The sequence below is a fragment of the Triturus cristatus genome, chromosome 7, assembly GCF_964204655.1.
Source record: "Triturus cristatus chromosome 7, aTriCri1.1, whole genome shotgun sequence".
In the NCBI taxonomy this organism is placed as follows: domain Eukaryota; kingdom Metazoa; phylum Chordata; class Amphibia; order Caudata; family Salamandridae; genus Triturus; species Triturus cristatus.
In genome coordinates, this window is record NC_140590.1 from 373,335,101 (window position 1) to 373,349,617 (window position 14,517).

At 48.7% G+C, this 14,517-nt stretch overlaps 1 protein-coding gene across 1 annotated transcript in view; it reads left to right on the top strand.

Annotated features, from left to right (window-relative positions):
* The first annotated feature begins 1,024 nt into the window (after nt 1-1,024).
* The window catches only part of LOC146809705 (visinin-like), a 71,829-nt gene continuing 58,336 nt past the window's right edge, over nt 1,025-14,517 (top strand). The window contains exon 1 of the mRNA XM_085616543.1: nt 1,025-1,683. Within this exon, the coding sequence (XP_085472669.1) occupies nt 1,303-1,683 (381 nt within the window). The 5' untranslated portion in view covers nt 1,025-1,302. The remainder of the gene's footprint in view (nt 1,684-14,517) is intronic.

Genomic DNA, 14,517 nt, shown 5'->3' on the forward strand with positions numbered 1-14,517 from the left:
AACAGAACCAACTACTAACCATGGAAGTGGGGAGAGGATGTGCCCTAATGGCCAGAGCTGCCAACTTTAGAACTGGCAAACCAGGTTCGACTCTCGGCGTCCACTCTACATCCTGTGATTCTGGGCAAAATTACTTAATCCCCCTTGCCTACCATAAATTAATGTGTCCTTAAACTGGTGCTCATGAAAAGTGCCGGTGTTGATGATTATGTGCTGGTGCTCAGCACTGGAAACCACTGGCTTAAATTAAGCATTGCATTGATTCCCCTGACGGACTGACTGAGTGGACAACCGAAACGTGCTAGTACCCTTGAATGCTTCTGAGTGGTAGATGGGGTAACCCAATGACGAAGCATGCCACACACGTGGGAGAGAGTTGATCATCCAAAGAAACTCCATGCATCACTGATAATCCCTTTGTAGGTTTGGTAATGAAATGAAATGTGGCATTTATAAAGCGCAAACTGTCACTCCCAAAGGAGCCTCCTGGCGCTGTACAGATAACGAGCTTAACAGTGGAAAATAAAGACCTAGATGAGGGCAAGACAAGATTCGACAGTTCCGTAGATCCAGGTCTTTAGAACTTTCCTAGACTGCATTTCTGATTCCATCGATCTCAGTTTGTTTGGCATAAATTTCCAAGCCTTTGCACCTAACACCGTACCAGTTTTCCCTCCCCTAGTTTTCAATTTGAAACCAGGCACTTTTAGGAGGTTAGCAGATGTAGATCTGAGTGTCCTCATAGCATGGTGTGCTTTATGCATGTTTATAATACAGGAGAGAGATCAAATAGGAAGATTAATTTTAAAGAGAGAGGGGGGTGAAAGACATGCCAACATTGACAGAGTTTTCAAAGCACAAAAGGAGGGAAGTGAATGACCTGAGAGGACAGAAGGAGATGAGCAAAGCAGCTCAGAGACAAAAATCTTCCTTCAACTGAGATAAGAAGATCACTAATCCTGCTCTCAAGCACACGACAGGAGGTGGGGAGAAATGTACAGCAGAAGTGGTGGCAGCGAGAAACTGGCAACATCCCTCCTCCTTCTCTAGCTCTCCTGTCTCCACCCACCTGCTAATGTAATACACCACCCAGAGATCTATAAAACAAGGGGCAGGTAGAAGTGCAACCTTACTTTGTCTGGTATCGCAAGAGAGAAAAGGGATAAGGGAAAGCAGGTTAAAGCAAGAAAACAGAACAGAAGAAAATTGAATGAAATAAAATAAAGTCAAAGAAGGAAGAGGAAAAAAGAAAATAGGAAGGAAGGACAGCAGTTCAAAAGACAAAACATCAGAGTTCGAAGCATGGGGAACAGTAAAAGTGGGGCTCTCTCCAAGGAAGTATTGGATGAGCTGAAAATGAACACGCGGTACACAGAGGACGAGCTCTGCAAGTGGTATGAGAGCTTCAAGAAGCAGTGCCCCGATGGCAGGATCAGCCAGACAGACTTTGAGAAAATCTATGCCAACTTCTTCCCCGACTCTGATCCCAAGACATACGCCCACCACGTCTTCAGGAGCTTCGACACCAATGATGATGGCACGCTGGACTTCCGTGAGTACATCATTGCCCTGCACCTCACCTCCTCTGGCAAGACCAATCTTAAGCTTGAGTGGGCCTTCTCCCTTTTCGATGTGGACAGGAACGGGGAGATCAGCAAGACTGAGGTGCTGGAGATCATTACGGTGAGTACTCAATCATTCAGTGTCCTCACATGTATGTTAAAGAGGAGATTGGTTTGCTGTTACTTAGCTTTTTTTGTACAATATATATGTATGCATCATACACCTACCATGACATGATAGAGCGCAATCGTTGCTTAGCATAGTCCATGGTATCCGTGCACTTGTGTTTTTTCACATGAGCCTTGACTCTGGGTCAAAGATTTCTGCTTATTATTTTCAAGAATGGCTAGTGTATGTGTGCGATCACAGGGATTGGTTTACTTCACTGCCGATGGTTTTCCACGTTTGTAAGTACTGTTCATATAACCATAATATACTTTAGTTTGACACGCCCTACACTTTGAAATTTCTAAAGCATTTCAGCTCTAGCACACTGAGCAGCTCCTAGCAGGTGAACACGCACTGGCAGCTCTCAGCACTTTGAACAGTGGCAGCACCAAGGCTGGAATTTCACAGCACCTGGCTCACTTGCATTCAAAACCTTTTCTGAGAGGTTTTCGCCGGTATAGAGCATAGTCACGTAGGCTGTGGTTGGGCTGCTGCAAATAAGAGGGACCTGCTTCTTAACGTCTACTTTTCAATATGTGGAAAACCTGGCACTTTCAGGATATTGACTTGTAATAGCACTTAACTGAGAATGGTATCAGAACTTGCAAATCTACTCACTCGTCCACTCCTACATTCCCCTCAATGAGTAAAGCACCCGCTCCAAAGCGCTGTCTCTAACCTGCATGTCACTCATGCCTGAAGTGTACATGTCCACTGACCAATGACCGCTTGTACTGGTCTGCCCTGTTCGAGCTGTTCTACTGGGAACTGGAGGTTGCACTTGTTAATGTCTGTGAGAGTGGGAAGCTTGCTGTGCTACTGCCATCCTGTACCAATCCTGTGAGGAAGCAACACTTGCACTGCTGCTGCCTGATGAGTGAGTGTCCTGTGATGCAGGAAGCTTGCACTGCTGCTGCCTGATGAGTAAGTGTCCTGTGATGCAGGAAGCTTGCACCGCTGCTGATCTATTTATATTTACCCCTTGAAGGGGAGAAGCTTGCATATTTCTGCCCTAAGTTGGCCTGTTCTGTGAAGAAGGGGTGTTTCTACTGCACAATGGAGGTGTTTTCGCACCTTATGATTAAAAAAGATTATAGACAATGCACTTGCACAGCATGCCCCATGAACAAGGACTTTTCACAGTATTCGATGTGAGGTGTTTGTAGTCATGAGATAGTTGGGACAATATTGGCGTGCCAAACCATGCTGACAGAAAAGAGAAGCAGAGTCAGTGGATCTACCCTCTTCTTTTAAATTTGTGATAGGGAGATACCAGCATAAAACATTTTAGTTCCCCAACACAAACTTTTAATAGAGGTCGGAGAATGTAACTGAGAACATAAATGTTGACATGAGTGACATACCCTAACCAGATCCGGTAACCAGGGGATGGTACAACAAGTGAAGAGTAGTACTCGCTGATGTTTACAGTGCTGGAGGTGGACCCACTATTAACTATGCCACACTAGGTAGGTGGGGTGTCACCGCTCTGTATGTCACATGAATGTATGGGAATTCTATTAAAGGTTTGGTTCTTTCTTACCCATATGCTGTCCTTCTTGTGTGTTTATGTATGTTTTCGGAAAGTGTACAACAGTCCCTTATCCTCTTTTCACTTAGCTGCCTGCGTTGTACCAGTCTTGTATACGTGATGTTCCTCTTTCTGCTGCCATGCCACCTGCCCTTTTACTTATTCTTTGTGTTAAAGAAAGCTTCTTTGCTGCTGTCCATGTGGTACCTTTGTTGTGTTGTGAAACCCGGTATAAAACTTTCTACTACACAAAAGATAGAAAAATTTGAATTGCCAATGCTCAGTTTTTTAATGACGTGAAAAAGAGAGTGAACCCTCGCAAAATATGTGAGCAGAGCTTACCTTTGTTGTATGTTTTAAGTGGCTCCATGTTATGTGTAACATCTTCTGCAGGTCTGGCATTTTAGCCAACATCACGTTGCATGCTGGGGCTTTCAACTCATAAAAAAGTGTAACTGTAAAATACAAGGCCCACAATGCAACATGCTCGTTGGCTTAAAAGCTAGGAATGCGGATGTGTTTTAGTGTACCTGACAGACTAGTGAAATGCAAAATAAAATGTAGTTTCTTAGCTTCTGCCTTTTTTCCCCAAGGGTTAAACAGCCCAGTGGGTGAGAGAGCAGAGAAAGCCTTTCAAATGCCAAGAGGAACATCATACTTCTAGTGGGCAAGCATTGATACTCGGGGGAAAAACACATTGTTTCCCAGAATAATATGAGCAGCAGTGACACTATGAGAGGAAAAACAAAGTGCTGTAAAGTCCTTACCAAGCACCTGCCTGTGACCCTGACTTAAATGGTGCAGCACGTGCTGTCCCACGAGGGCCATCGTATATGAATGTCAGACATGAGAAGTGAGACAAGTCTTTTGTGACAGAAAAAATATTTTTTCAGAGTGTTGTGGATCATGTTAGGACACTGAAGGCAAAAGGTGGGCATCTCCTGGTGAATATTTGCATACTAAACTGGCTGTAGTATTATTCAACTACGTGAAGAAAACTGAAGAGAACTGTTGTTAGAAAGCTGCAGGAAGGTTTGTGAGTTAACATGAGGGTAGGTGGTTTGTATTTACGGTCTCAGTAACATGAGACTGAAAGATCCCAAACAGTATATAGCTAGTGCAAGGAAAAAAACATCTCAGAGGTCTGAAATTTCCTCTTGCCAGGTTAAATCTGTCCCATCATTTTTAGGTCCAGCCTAGAAACAGCATTAGCTGTCTCACTAACTTCAGGTTTTCCCAAAAAATAATGATAAAAATACATACATTTACATGTACACGTATAAGGAGCCTTAAGTCATCCCTCTTCTCCTATTGTTTGGTTCAAGTGTCATTCACATTTAGCTTCCACCCACCACAGCATACAGCGTGAAGCAATGGGTCAATCCATTTCAGCAATTGGCTCTCTTCACTGTGAATGATGGAATTTTGCTTGTGCACATCAGCCTAAAAATAATGTACGCCAATACCAAGAGTTAGGCCAATCTCTGCTTTTAATTCTGCTTTCATTTAATTTTGTTTTAATTTATTTTTGCATTCAAATATATACACTCCACCTAGAGACTGTAGCATTTCTCTTTTTACAACGTTTACACTTTTAATGTCTGTTGCAGTAGGCTTGCCAAACCAGATCTTTTGACTTTGTCAATGCTTGTTATTGTTAGTATTATGGTCTTCGTAGTCATGTAAGAACACAGGAGCAAAAAAACTAAAAGCATCAGAATGCAAAAACAAGAATAAAAATGGCAGGGTGTGCTCCACACGCCTGAACTTGCCATCTCTGATGCACCCACTCTCTCGTTTGAGCTGACTACCTTTGTACGCTAGGGCAAGACTTTGGGCTATGTCAGTTGGAGTTGCCTCCGATCGACACCGTCGTGATCTTGGGACCGACCGACCTTCCGTCGGTGATCCCGACACCGTAATTACAATGCGACCACACATAGTGCGGTCGCATACTCCCATTGCTCCATGGGAGCTTGTGCAGCGGCCGTAAACCGGCCAAAGCACAAGCTTCCATAGAGAAAGGGGAGATTGTGTTAATCCCTGCACCCCATGGCAGGCACCTCAAGGTGTCTGTCACACAGTGCAGGGATTAACAGGGGCGACTATAGGTGCTCCCTTTGCCCCCAACCGGAGGCAGCAAGGAGAAGGGGGCCCGCTAGGGGCCCCAAACTCACTTTCCTACAGGCTTTCCATGTCGGAAAGCTCGGCATGGAAAGGCTGTCGGAACCCAAGCACTGTAATCCCAACGGCGGAAACGCCGTCCATCGGGATTACGGGCCAGTCTCTGACGAGCCGACGGCTCCTGGAGCCCGTTAGAATCCAGCAGGAATGACTGGCCAGCTTCAATTCTGACTGCCTAAATTGTAATTAGGCGGTCGGGATTGAAACCGTGATGAGGCTCGGAAAGCCTCCAACCTGCAGTCAGAGGCTTTCCAGGCCTCATCTCAATAAGGCCCTTAATGTGGAAGATTTTTGCCAAAACTGAGTGAGGTACTGGCAATACATCGCAAAGCCCATTTGTTACTGGAAGGTGCCACTTATTAAGCTAAACCTTGGGACTGGTGTCAGAGGTTAGGGCCATTACCAAACACATTTTTCATAGCAACTATAGAATTAATTTGTTGTGCTAGTAAATTTTTACATCATTTACAGACTACATAACTTGACCCAGAGCCGGTATAATTTTGCACCAGTAGTTGCTCTGTCTAAGAAGTGTGCAAACGAAATTCGCACTGACTGACCAGCACAAATTCATCAGTACAAATGTCGGTGGAACATTGGAAAGGCAAGTGCTATTTATGACATCGAACCAGCAGAATGCAGAACATTGTCTTTGCACACCCAACATTAGGAAGCACCTCCTCACATGCTTCTCCATGGCAATGATCATTTCTGGTTTTCTGGGCGCATGTCGGTGTTCCGCATTCCGTTGCTCTCATCCTAGGATAGTGCTTTACATATACCCTCATATACATTCACATACACTTACCATGACTCAAGAATGAGGCAAATGCAATGTAATTTACATGTTTGCATTGTCCTCATATTCCTGACATTGCATGTGTACAGAACCTTGCCCATCAGCCCACATTTGGACCCCAATGATAAAGCCTGTGTGAGAGTATTGAAGGTCCTTATGTGTCACGTCTACAAGACTTGGGGCGCACCAGCACCTGTTCTGGGACAAACAGTCTTGGGCTTTGGAAAGGAGGTGGAGAGAATGGAGGGCTCAAGAAGAAACGTGGGGTCTCTTGATGAGTTGTCACATTTGCACCGCACATAGCAACCACCTCTTACATCGAATGCTCTCTGGAACCTCAGTCTCTAACACACCTCTGAACTTCATCTGTATTGTCACATGTGCTTTAACTAATATTACTGGAACCGCTATCCCCTTAGAGCCCCCTTTTCATGGATCTATAGAAAGATACAAGAGAAAAAGGCCTAACATTGTGGGCTAGGCTATCACTATTGGGATTGGACAAGGATTGATTGCGTATGGTGGATCCCCATCTGTAATTAATGGTGGTTTCCAGAATAATTCAATCAACTTCCATCCATCCCTTTTAAAGTACCGCCAGGTCCCTCAACCTCTTTATTCATCCAACTGTCTTGCTGCTTGAGAGCCTGTGACTTTTACCTTTCTGCTCAACACTTTTGAACAAGGTGTGTCTCACACTCAGCATCCAGATTCCACCTCCTGTCTCTTGCCCAGTTAAGGCTCCTTCTGGATTATGCTTCTCATCCTGAAGCTGCGTCACGCCGTCAAAATGCTCTTTAATGTAGACAGCGGCCTCTAGAGTGAGCCTACAGCTAGTGTGGCATTCTGTAAATGGGATTTTAGGACCAGACACTTGTGGCTGGCCTCAGTCATGTGTAAACTGACCATCCTTGTGTACATTTTAGTGATACCACTTAAAAATGGTATATGGCAGAACCGGTTATGGCCATATTATATTCGGACTGGGTACATTCAGCTGAAAAAGAAGGGTAATTCCTCCAGTTAAATAAAAATATCAACTTTTTATTGAAGTGTGGAACTGATTCTGAAAGCAGAAAACCGTCACTTTGTGCAACATGTTATATCAGACAGTTTAGCTTGTCTGCCCCAGTGGTTTGGTACCAAATTTTGTTTTCAGGATATTTTTTGACATTAAACTTGTGTCCTAAATATAATCTGCATTAATATTGCCCCATTGCTGTTAATGATAGAAAATCTACACCTAGTGGGGCATTATTTTTAAACAGTGTTAATACCATGATATTTGTGCCTGACAAGATTACTGTGTACAATGTCACAGAGGGCCGTACTGGCCTTTAATTCCATCCGGCATTTCCCCAGAGGGCTGGATGCCATTTTCTAGGTCGAAGCATACCAGGCATCTTGGTGACATTCAGAAAGCTTCCCTGGGAATGCATTCTGTCCATTGCTTACCACTGGCTTTGTAACTCATATTTCCTTGCTTTCTATTTGCTGGCTCTATTTGTTTTAGGCTGTCCAGCTTGAGTTAGTCCCTTCCCTTGCCAAAACCTTGTCTACTGTATCCTTCCGAGATCTCACTTTCTGTAAACAGGCCTTTAAATCTTGTTCCTATCTTGTCACATTTGCTGTGGATTTAAACACAAAGGTTAAATGTCAGGATCCATCTCATAAGGGGGGCTTGGAGTTTACTTTTCTTTCTGTGACTTCAAAGTGAGAGTGTTTATAGGTAAGCAAGTAGAATGGAGATTACTCTTTCCAATGGAACCTGCTTGTCCACCTTCTATGCTTCAGTTTACAAGGCTGTAACATTACCCTTAAAAGAGGCCTGCAGGAGGAGGTGCATGCACATTCTGTAGCAACAAACATTCATGTCAAGGTTCTTCTATCAAAGCACTGTTGGGTTTTGCTTAATGTGACCCTCTAGTGAATGTCTAATGATCTTATTCATTACAGACAGCGAGCCTGAGTACCAAACCCTTTTAATAATAGCACGCATTGGCAAGCCAAAAGGGGTAGCCTACACAACTGCACTTAATGAGCAATAGCCTCAGTATGTACAACATGCACAGCAGTAGCCATAAAAACCCAGACAACACAGATTACTGCTTTCCAGAAAGCTACAAACCGGAGCCTGGAAACCAACTACATTATTTACAGCACAGCCTTAAACATCCTCCTTATGTCAAAACACAGTTTTTATACTATTTGGTGGATGTGCGTGTTGTCAACAATGACATAGGTGAACATGTTCCACTGAAACAACAATCGCCTATCACCAGGGCTGGCTTTACCACTGCTGACGTCTGGTGCAACACTTTACGCCACTTCATTCAATGCCTTTCTACTCTACTCTGCACCACTGTACTCTATGCCAGTGCACTTTACCCCACTCTACTCTGCACCAGTCCACTCTATGCCACTCTACTCTGCAACACTGCACTCTATGCCACTCTACTCTGCAACACTGTACTCTATGCCATTACTCTATGCTGCTCCACTCTATCTTGCACCATTCCACACTATGCCATTCTACGTTGAAACACTGCCACTCCACTCTACCCTGCACCACACTACTAAACACCACTGCACTTTACGTCACTGCACTCTACGTCAATGCACTCTACACCACTTTACTCAAAACCAATGCACTCTACGCCAATCTACTCTGACTCACTGTACTTTACGACACTTCACTCTAGGCCTCTGTACGACACTCTACTCTATGATACTCCACTCTATGACACTCTACTCCACTGTACTCCACTCTGTAACACTCTACAACACTATTCCACTCTACAACACTCTTCTCCACTCTATTCTATGGCACACTCTACTCCATGTATGCCATTTCACTCTCCTACACTACTCCACTTTATGCCACTCCACTCTACGGCAATTTACTCTTCGCCACTCTACAACACTCTACGCAACACGCTTTATGCCACTCCACTCTGCTCTACACAACTCCGCAACACTGTGTACTGGATTTGCTGCCGCAATGTTTTGTTGAATGTGGAAAGTACGCTGATGTTCGGCTGCACAGAGCTGACAAATCCCAGGTTCGTATTAAAATTAGAACGATAAAAATGCAATTGACAGCATCTCGCCTCTTGCCAAAAAGTTTAATCCTAGATGCTGTCATTTTAGCCGACAACATACGAGGGCAATGGGAGGTTTCACATAAATAATGCATTTAAAGCACAAGTGTTTTCAAAGCACACTCGATTTCTTTGATTCACCAGAGGTTAGAATTACTTTACGTTTTTTCCTAGCTTCAGAGATGTTTGAATGCTTGGAAGTACCCATTTGAAGTGGATTTCATGTGCTTACAAGAAAGTCCTTGTTGACGCACTGCTTTAAGAACAATAAAATGTCTGTGGCTCTGTATAGGTAGTCTGGCCGTGAAGGGATGTGGCATCAAATGGTGTACTTTACATTTGAACATTTGAAGGGGTAACACCACTGGAATATAAGTCATCTCCAACAGGTGCAGTGGGATGGGAAATAACACGGGGAAATTGTCATTACCAGACCAATTTCCATATGTTATTCCGTAATTCCTCGTCTTTTTGTCCTGCCAAATTCAGGGTGCATGAAACCGTGCAAGGATTCGCATCTCAAGTCCAGGCACTGATCCCTCCTAAACGGAATTAAAGACGCTACTTCCATCTGTCAGTCCTAAGGGGATTAGCAAAGGTTGCAACTGGGGCAGAAAAGGAAAAAGGGGACAGGGGGGCATATCACGCCCACAACTACTGATGGGCTTCAGCCGGATGTGAGTGGAACAGAGGACACCGTTTAAGTCCTTGAGTGTTATCCGCCATGTCATTATTGATTGTGGGTCCTAAATAAAATTCAAAAGGGCACATCCAATTTGCAGACAACTGTAACAAAATGTGACGAGTGGTGTGGCCGAGCCGCCTGGCAGCTCCTATGAGATAGTGGGGCTCTTGTTACGATTCGAAAGGCATGCTTTGATTGGTTGAAATTTATTCAACTCTTTCCATCCATCATTGTTGGTCCTCTCTACCGGAGCACTCCAAGTGGCACGCCCTTAGAGGGGTCTTTTGATCAGAGTTCCACAGGGATTCAGGCTGCATCTTATGGACCAATCAAAGCCAAAACACTGGAAACAATAACCCATACAGCTATGTTCCTGTTTAGACCTACCTTGCGTCAAGAAATCTCTGAAAATGTTGCTGTTTGATCTTTAATATTGTCTTTGGGGGGAGGAGCCTAGCGCGCAACCAAGATGGCCGCGTAGGTGCGAGGCTCCCGAGGACCTCCGCGACCTCCTGAATTAATCCTGGCGATATCCTGTCCTTGTTGAGGGGACTGTGTTGGGGAACCGGAGCTGAGGCGCCACCCGTTTTTTGGGCTCGAATCGGACCCCGGACGCCGGTGGGAGCATCGATCGAAGGTTGTGGCCTTCTCCTCGCCGGCCCCCCGGATTGGAGTAGTGGGGCGATCCGGGGACAAAGTGAATAACAGCGGCGAACGGGGCTGGGCGACTGGCGTACCCCGCACTTTCACTTTCGCTTTTGCGCCCTCCTAGCTCTCAAGCGGGGTCGGACTGCGGAGCGGGGTGTGGTGGTGTGGCCTTGTCCAGGAGCCCGGCTGACCCGCCGGCGGTGGGTTGACCCGCGGTTCGGTGGTCGCCCCTGCCCCCCCCTGGCACCCGTGACTTGGTATAGCGGCCCGTTTGGGGTGCTTGGCACGACGGTGGCAGAGCCAGCATGTCCACCAAACAAGATGGCGACCGGGCGAAGGTGAAGACGACCCGCCGTGGCACGGCGCACCAGGCCAACAGTATGGACCGCTACACGCTCCAGAAGGGTTCTCCGGAGACATCGCGTGCATCCCCGGTGGGCCCGACGGAGGCATCCGCTCATCCGGTGGATCTGACCCTCCGGGACGTCATGGGCGCCATCGCAGAGATGAAGGCCTCGGTGGACCAGCGTTTCGACACCTTAGCGCAAAAAATAGACTCGGTCCTGGTGGATGTGAGCCTTGTGAGGGCAGACTTGTCCAAAACAAACGACCGAGTCGACTCCCTGGCCCACACCACAACGAGCCTCACGACAGACGTGGTGGCCCTCCAGAAGGAGGTGCGCCGGCTTGGCCAGGCGAGCGCCCTGATGGACCGGCGACTGGAGGACTCCGAGGGTCGGGCCCGGAGGAATAATGTCCGTATTGTGGGGGTGCCGGAGGGACGAGAGGCAGAGGCGGCGGATCTTTTCGTGGAAGAGTTGATCCTGACCCACCTCCAGCCCCGGGGGCTGAGTAAGCTTTTTGCGGTGGAGCGTGCTCACCGGGTCCCCGGGGGCAGACCTAAGACTGGTGCCCCGCCGCGGCCTCTCATTGCCCGGATTTTTAATTTCCGGGACAGAGATGCTATCCTCCAGACCTCCAGACAACAGGGACCGGTCAAGCTTGACAACATGGAGGTACATTTCTACCCAGACTTTACCCCGGCGGTCCAGAAGCAGCGGCAGAGCTTTCTTGGTGTTAAACGGCGCCTAAGGGACCTGAACCTCAAGTACTCAATGCTCTTTCCAGCTAAGCTGAGGGTAGAGGTGGATGGTCGCACGCACTTCTTTGACCGGCCCGAGGCGGCTGGGGACTGGCTGGACACTCTGCCTGGAGATCGGGGCCGGGGGGGCGGGGGGGGCGCGGCTGGCGAGGAGGGCCCGCCGGAGCAGAATTGAGGGGTGACTGCATAGGCCTTGCTCTGGACGTTGTTCCTTCACCATTTATTGATTGCGTATTTTCCCCTCCTATGGCGGTCGTGCGGGGTCTGTTGGGGGCTTCCCTCCTCCTCTGGGGGACTAGTTAGTATTTTAGCTATGGGGCGACAGGCACACTGCACTTTGGGGGGGCTGTCTGGGCTCATGCAGGGGTGCAGGGAGGGGGGAGTTTTGTTGGGACCGGGGGGTGGGGGGGGTGTGTTGTTTGTTAGCACCGCAGGGCAAACCCGCTACTATGTTGTTGTTTCTAGGATGCTCGATGGGGGACGACCGATTGTTTCGACGTATGATGGGGGGTAGGGATTTGGCTGTGTTGTCATGGAATGTTAACGGCCTGGGGGATAGGATTAAGCGTGGTGTGGTCCTGCAGTACTTAAAACGTATTTCACCAGATGTTGTCTTCCTGCAGGAGACGCACCTTATAGGTAACTCCTTTCATGCAATGAACCGGCGGGGATATCGTTTGGCGGCCCATTCTGGCTTCACCTCGGGCTCGCGGGGGGTGGGTATTATGATCAAGAACTCGCTCCCGTTGGAGATTGATGAGGTGCGCCATGATGAGAGGGGACACTACACGGTTCTGGTGGGAAGAATGGAGGGTAGAGTGTTTATCTTTATATCAGTGTACGTCCCGCCTGGGTTACAAGCCACCACATTTGCGGACCTGGGGCGCCTCCTTCTGGACCTTCCGAGTGGCCTGCTGGTGGTTGGAGGGGATTTTAATGCGGTAGCCTCTGGGTCTATGGATCGCCATCCCCCTAGGGACCTCCCCCGGGCACAGGCGTGGCTGCCCGGCCTTCTGGACACGCTGGGCCTGGTGGATTGCTGGCGATTAAAGCATCCTGCATTGCGACAGTACACCTTCCACTCGGGTGCCCATGGTAGCCTCTCGCGGCTTGATTACATCCTTGTCCCGGCGGCCCACGCAGGGAGGGTGGGGGAGGTGCGCCATCTGGCGCGGGGTATCTCAGACCACTCCCCATTGTTGTTGCATCTCGATGTCTTCCCGAGGGGGGATGGCAGGGTGGCCCCAATCAATGCATGGTATTTGCGCGACCCCACCATTCGTGCCGATTTGATCAAATCCCTACAGCGATATTTCGATGAGAATGTGGGGTCGGTCTCTTCGGCCATCTCCCTGTGGGAGGCTTTCAAGGTAGTCCTTAGAGGGGAGGCCCTCTCCTTTATCTCCCATGCCCGGCGGCGCGAGCGGGAGGAGGTGACCCGGGTAGAGGCCGAGATTGCAGAATTGGAGGGTGACCTGGGAAGCGGGGTAACAGACGACAAGTTGCATGTTCTACACCTAAAGCAGGCGGCCTATCGGGCCCTCGTCACGGAGGCGGCCAGGGGCCTCAGTAGAGAGCAGCAGGGGCGATTGTATGATGTGGGTGATAAGGCTGGCAAATTGATTGCGTGGTTGGATAAGAGGGAGAGAGCGAGCCGTGTGGTGCCTTTGATTGAGAGTGTTGATGGTGCGTGTGTCACTGAGCCGGAAGCCATTGTCTCCTGCTTCGCGGATTATTTCCGCGAAGTCTACTCCCCGGTTTCCCCCTGCTCGGAGGCAGACTCCCATGCCCTGCTTCGGGACATCGCACTGCCCTCCCTAACGGTGGAGGACAGGGATTCGCTGGACGCCCCTCCCACCTCGGACGAAATTGCCTTGGCTATTCGCTCGGTTGCATCCGGCAAGGCCATGGGCCCCAATGGTATTCCCATCGAGCTCTACAAGCTACGCCCGGATGTGTTGGCGCCCCACCTGCGCGCGATGTTCCTGGCGGCCCACTCGCGGGGTTCCCTCCCGCCGGACCAGCGTCTAGCCACAATTGTGGTGATCCACAAGGAGGGGAGGCCCCGTGAACGGGTCACATCCTATAGGCCGATTTCGCTTTTGAACGCGGAGCCCAAAATCCTCGCCAAGGTGTTGGCCAACAGGTTGGTTGGCGTGGTGGGCGATTTGGTCCACCAAGACCAATCTGGCTTTATACCGCACCGCAACACGGCGCTCAATCTGCGGCGCTTGCACGGGGTGCTCGCGCGTGTCCCATTTGTGCGGGAGCCGGCCATCTTGGCGTCCTTGGACGCCACCATGGCGTTTGATACGCTTGAATGGCCATACATCTGGGCGATGCTGGCAAAATTCGGGTTTGGCCCGGGTTTCATTAGCTGGGTCAAATTGCTATATTCGGGCCCATTGGCGCAGGTGGTAGTGAATGGGCGAGTCTCGGCCCCATTCGCGCTGGGGAGGGGTACGCGACAGGGCTGCCCCCTGTCGCCTCTCCTGTTTGCCCTGGCCCTGGAGCCCCTGGCGGAGTGGCTGCGGTGGCACCCTTCTATCCGTGGTCTCCGCTGGACCCCCGAGCATGAGGACCGTGTGTCCCTCTATGCTGACGATATCCTTCTGTATCTCGCCTCCCCGCGTAAATCACTGATCGTCCTGGTTGATGTTTTGCGTTCATTCGGTTGCAACTCAGGCCTGGTCATCAACTGGGCGAAATCCTGTGTATATGTGCTTTCCGGGGAGG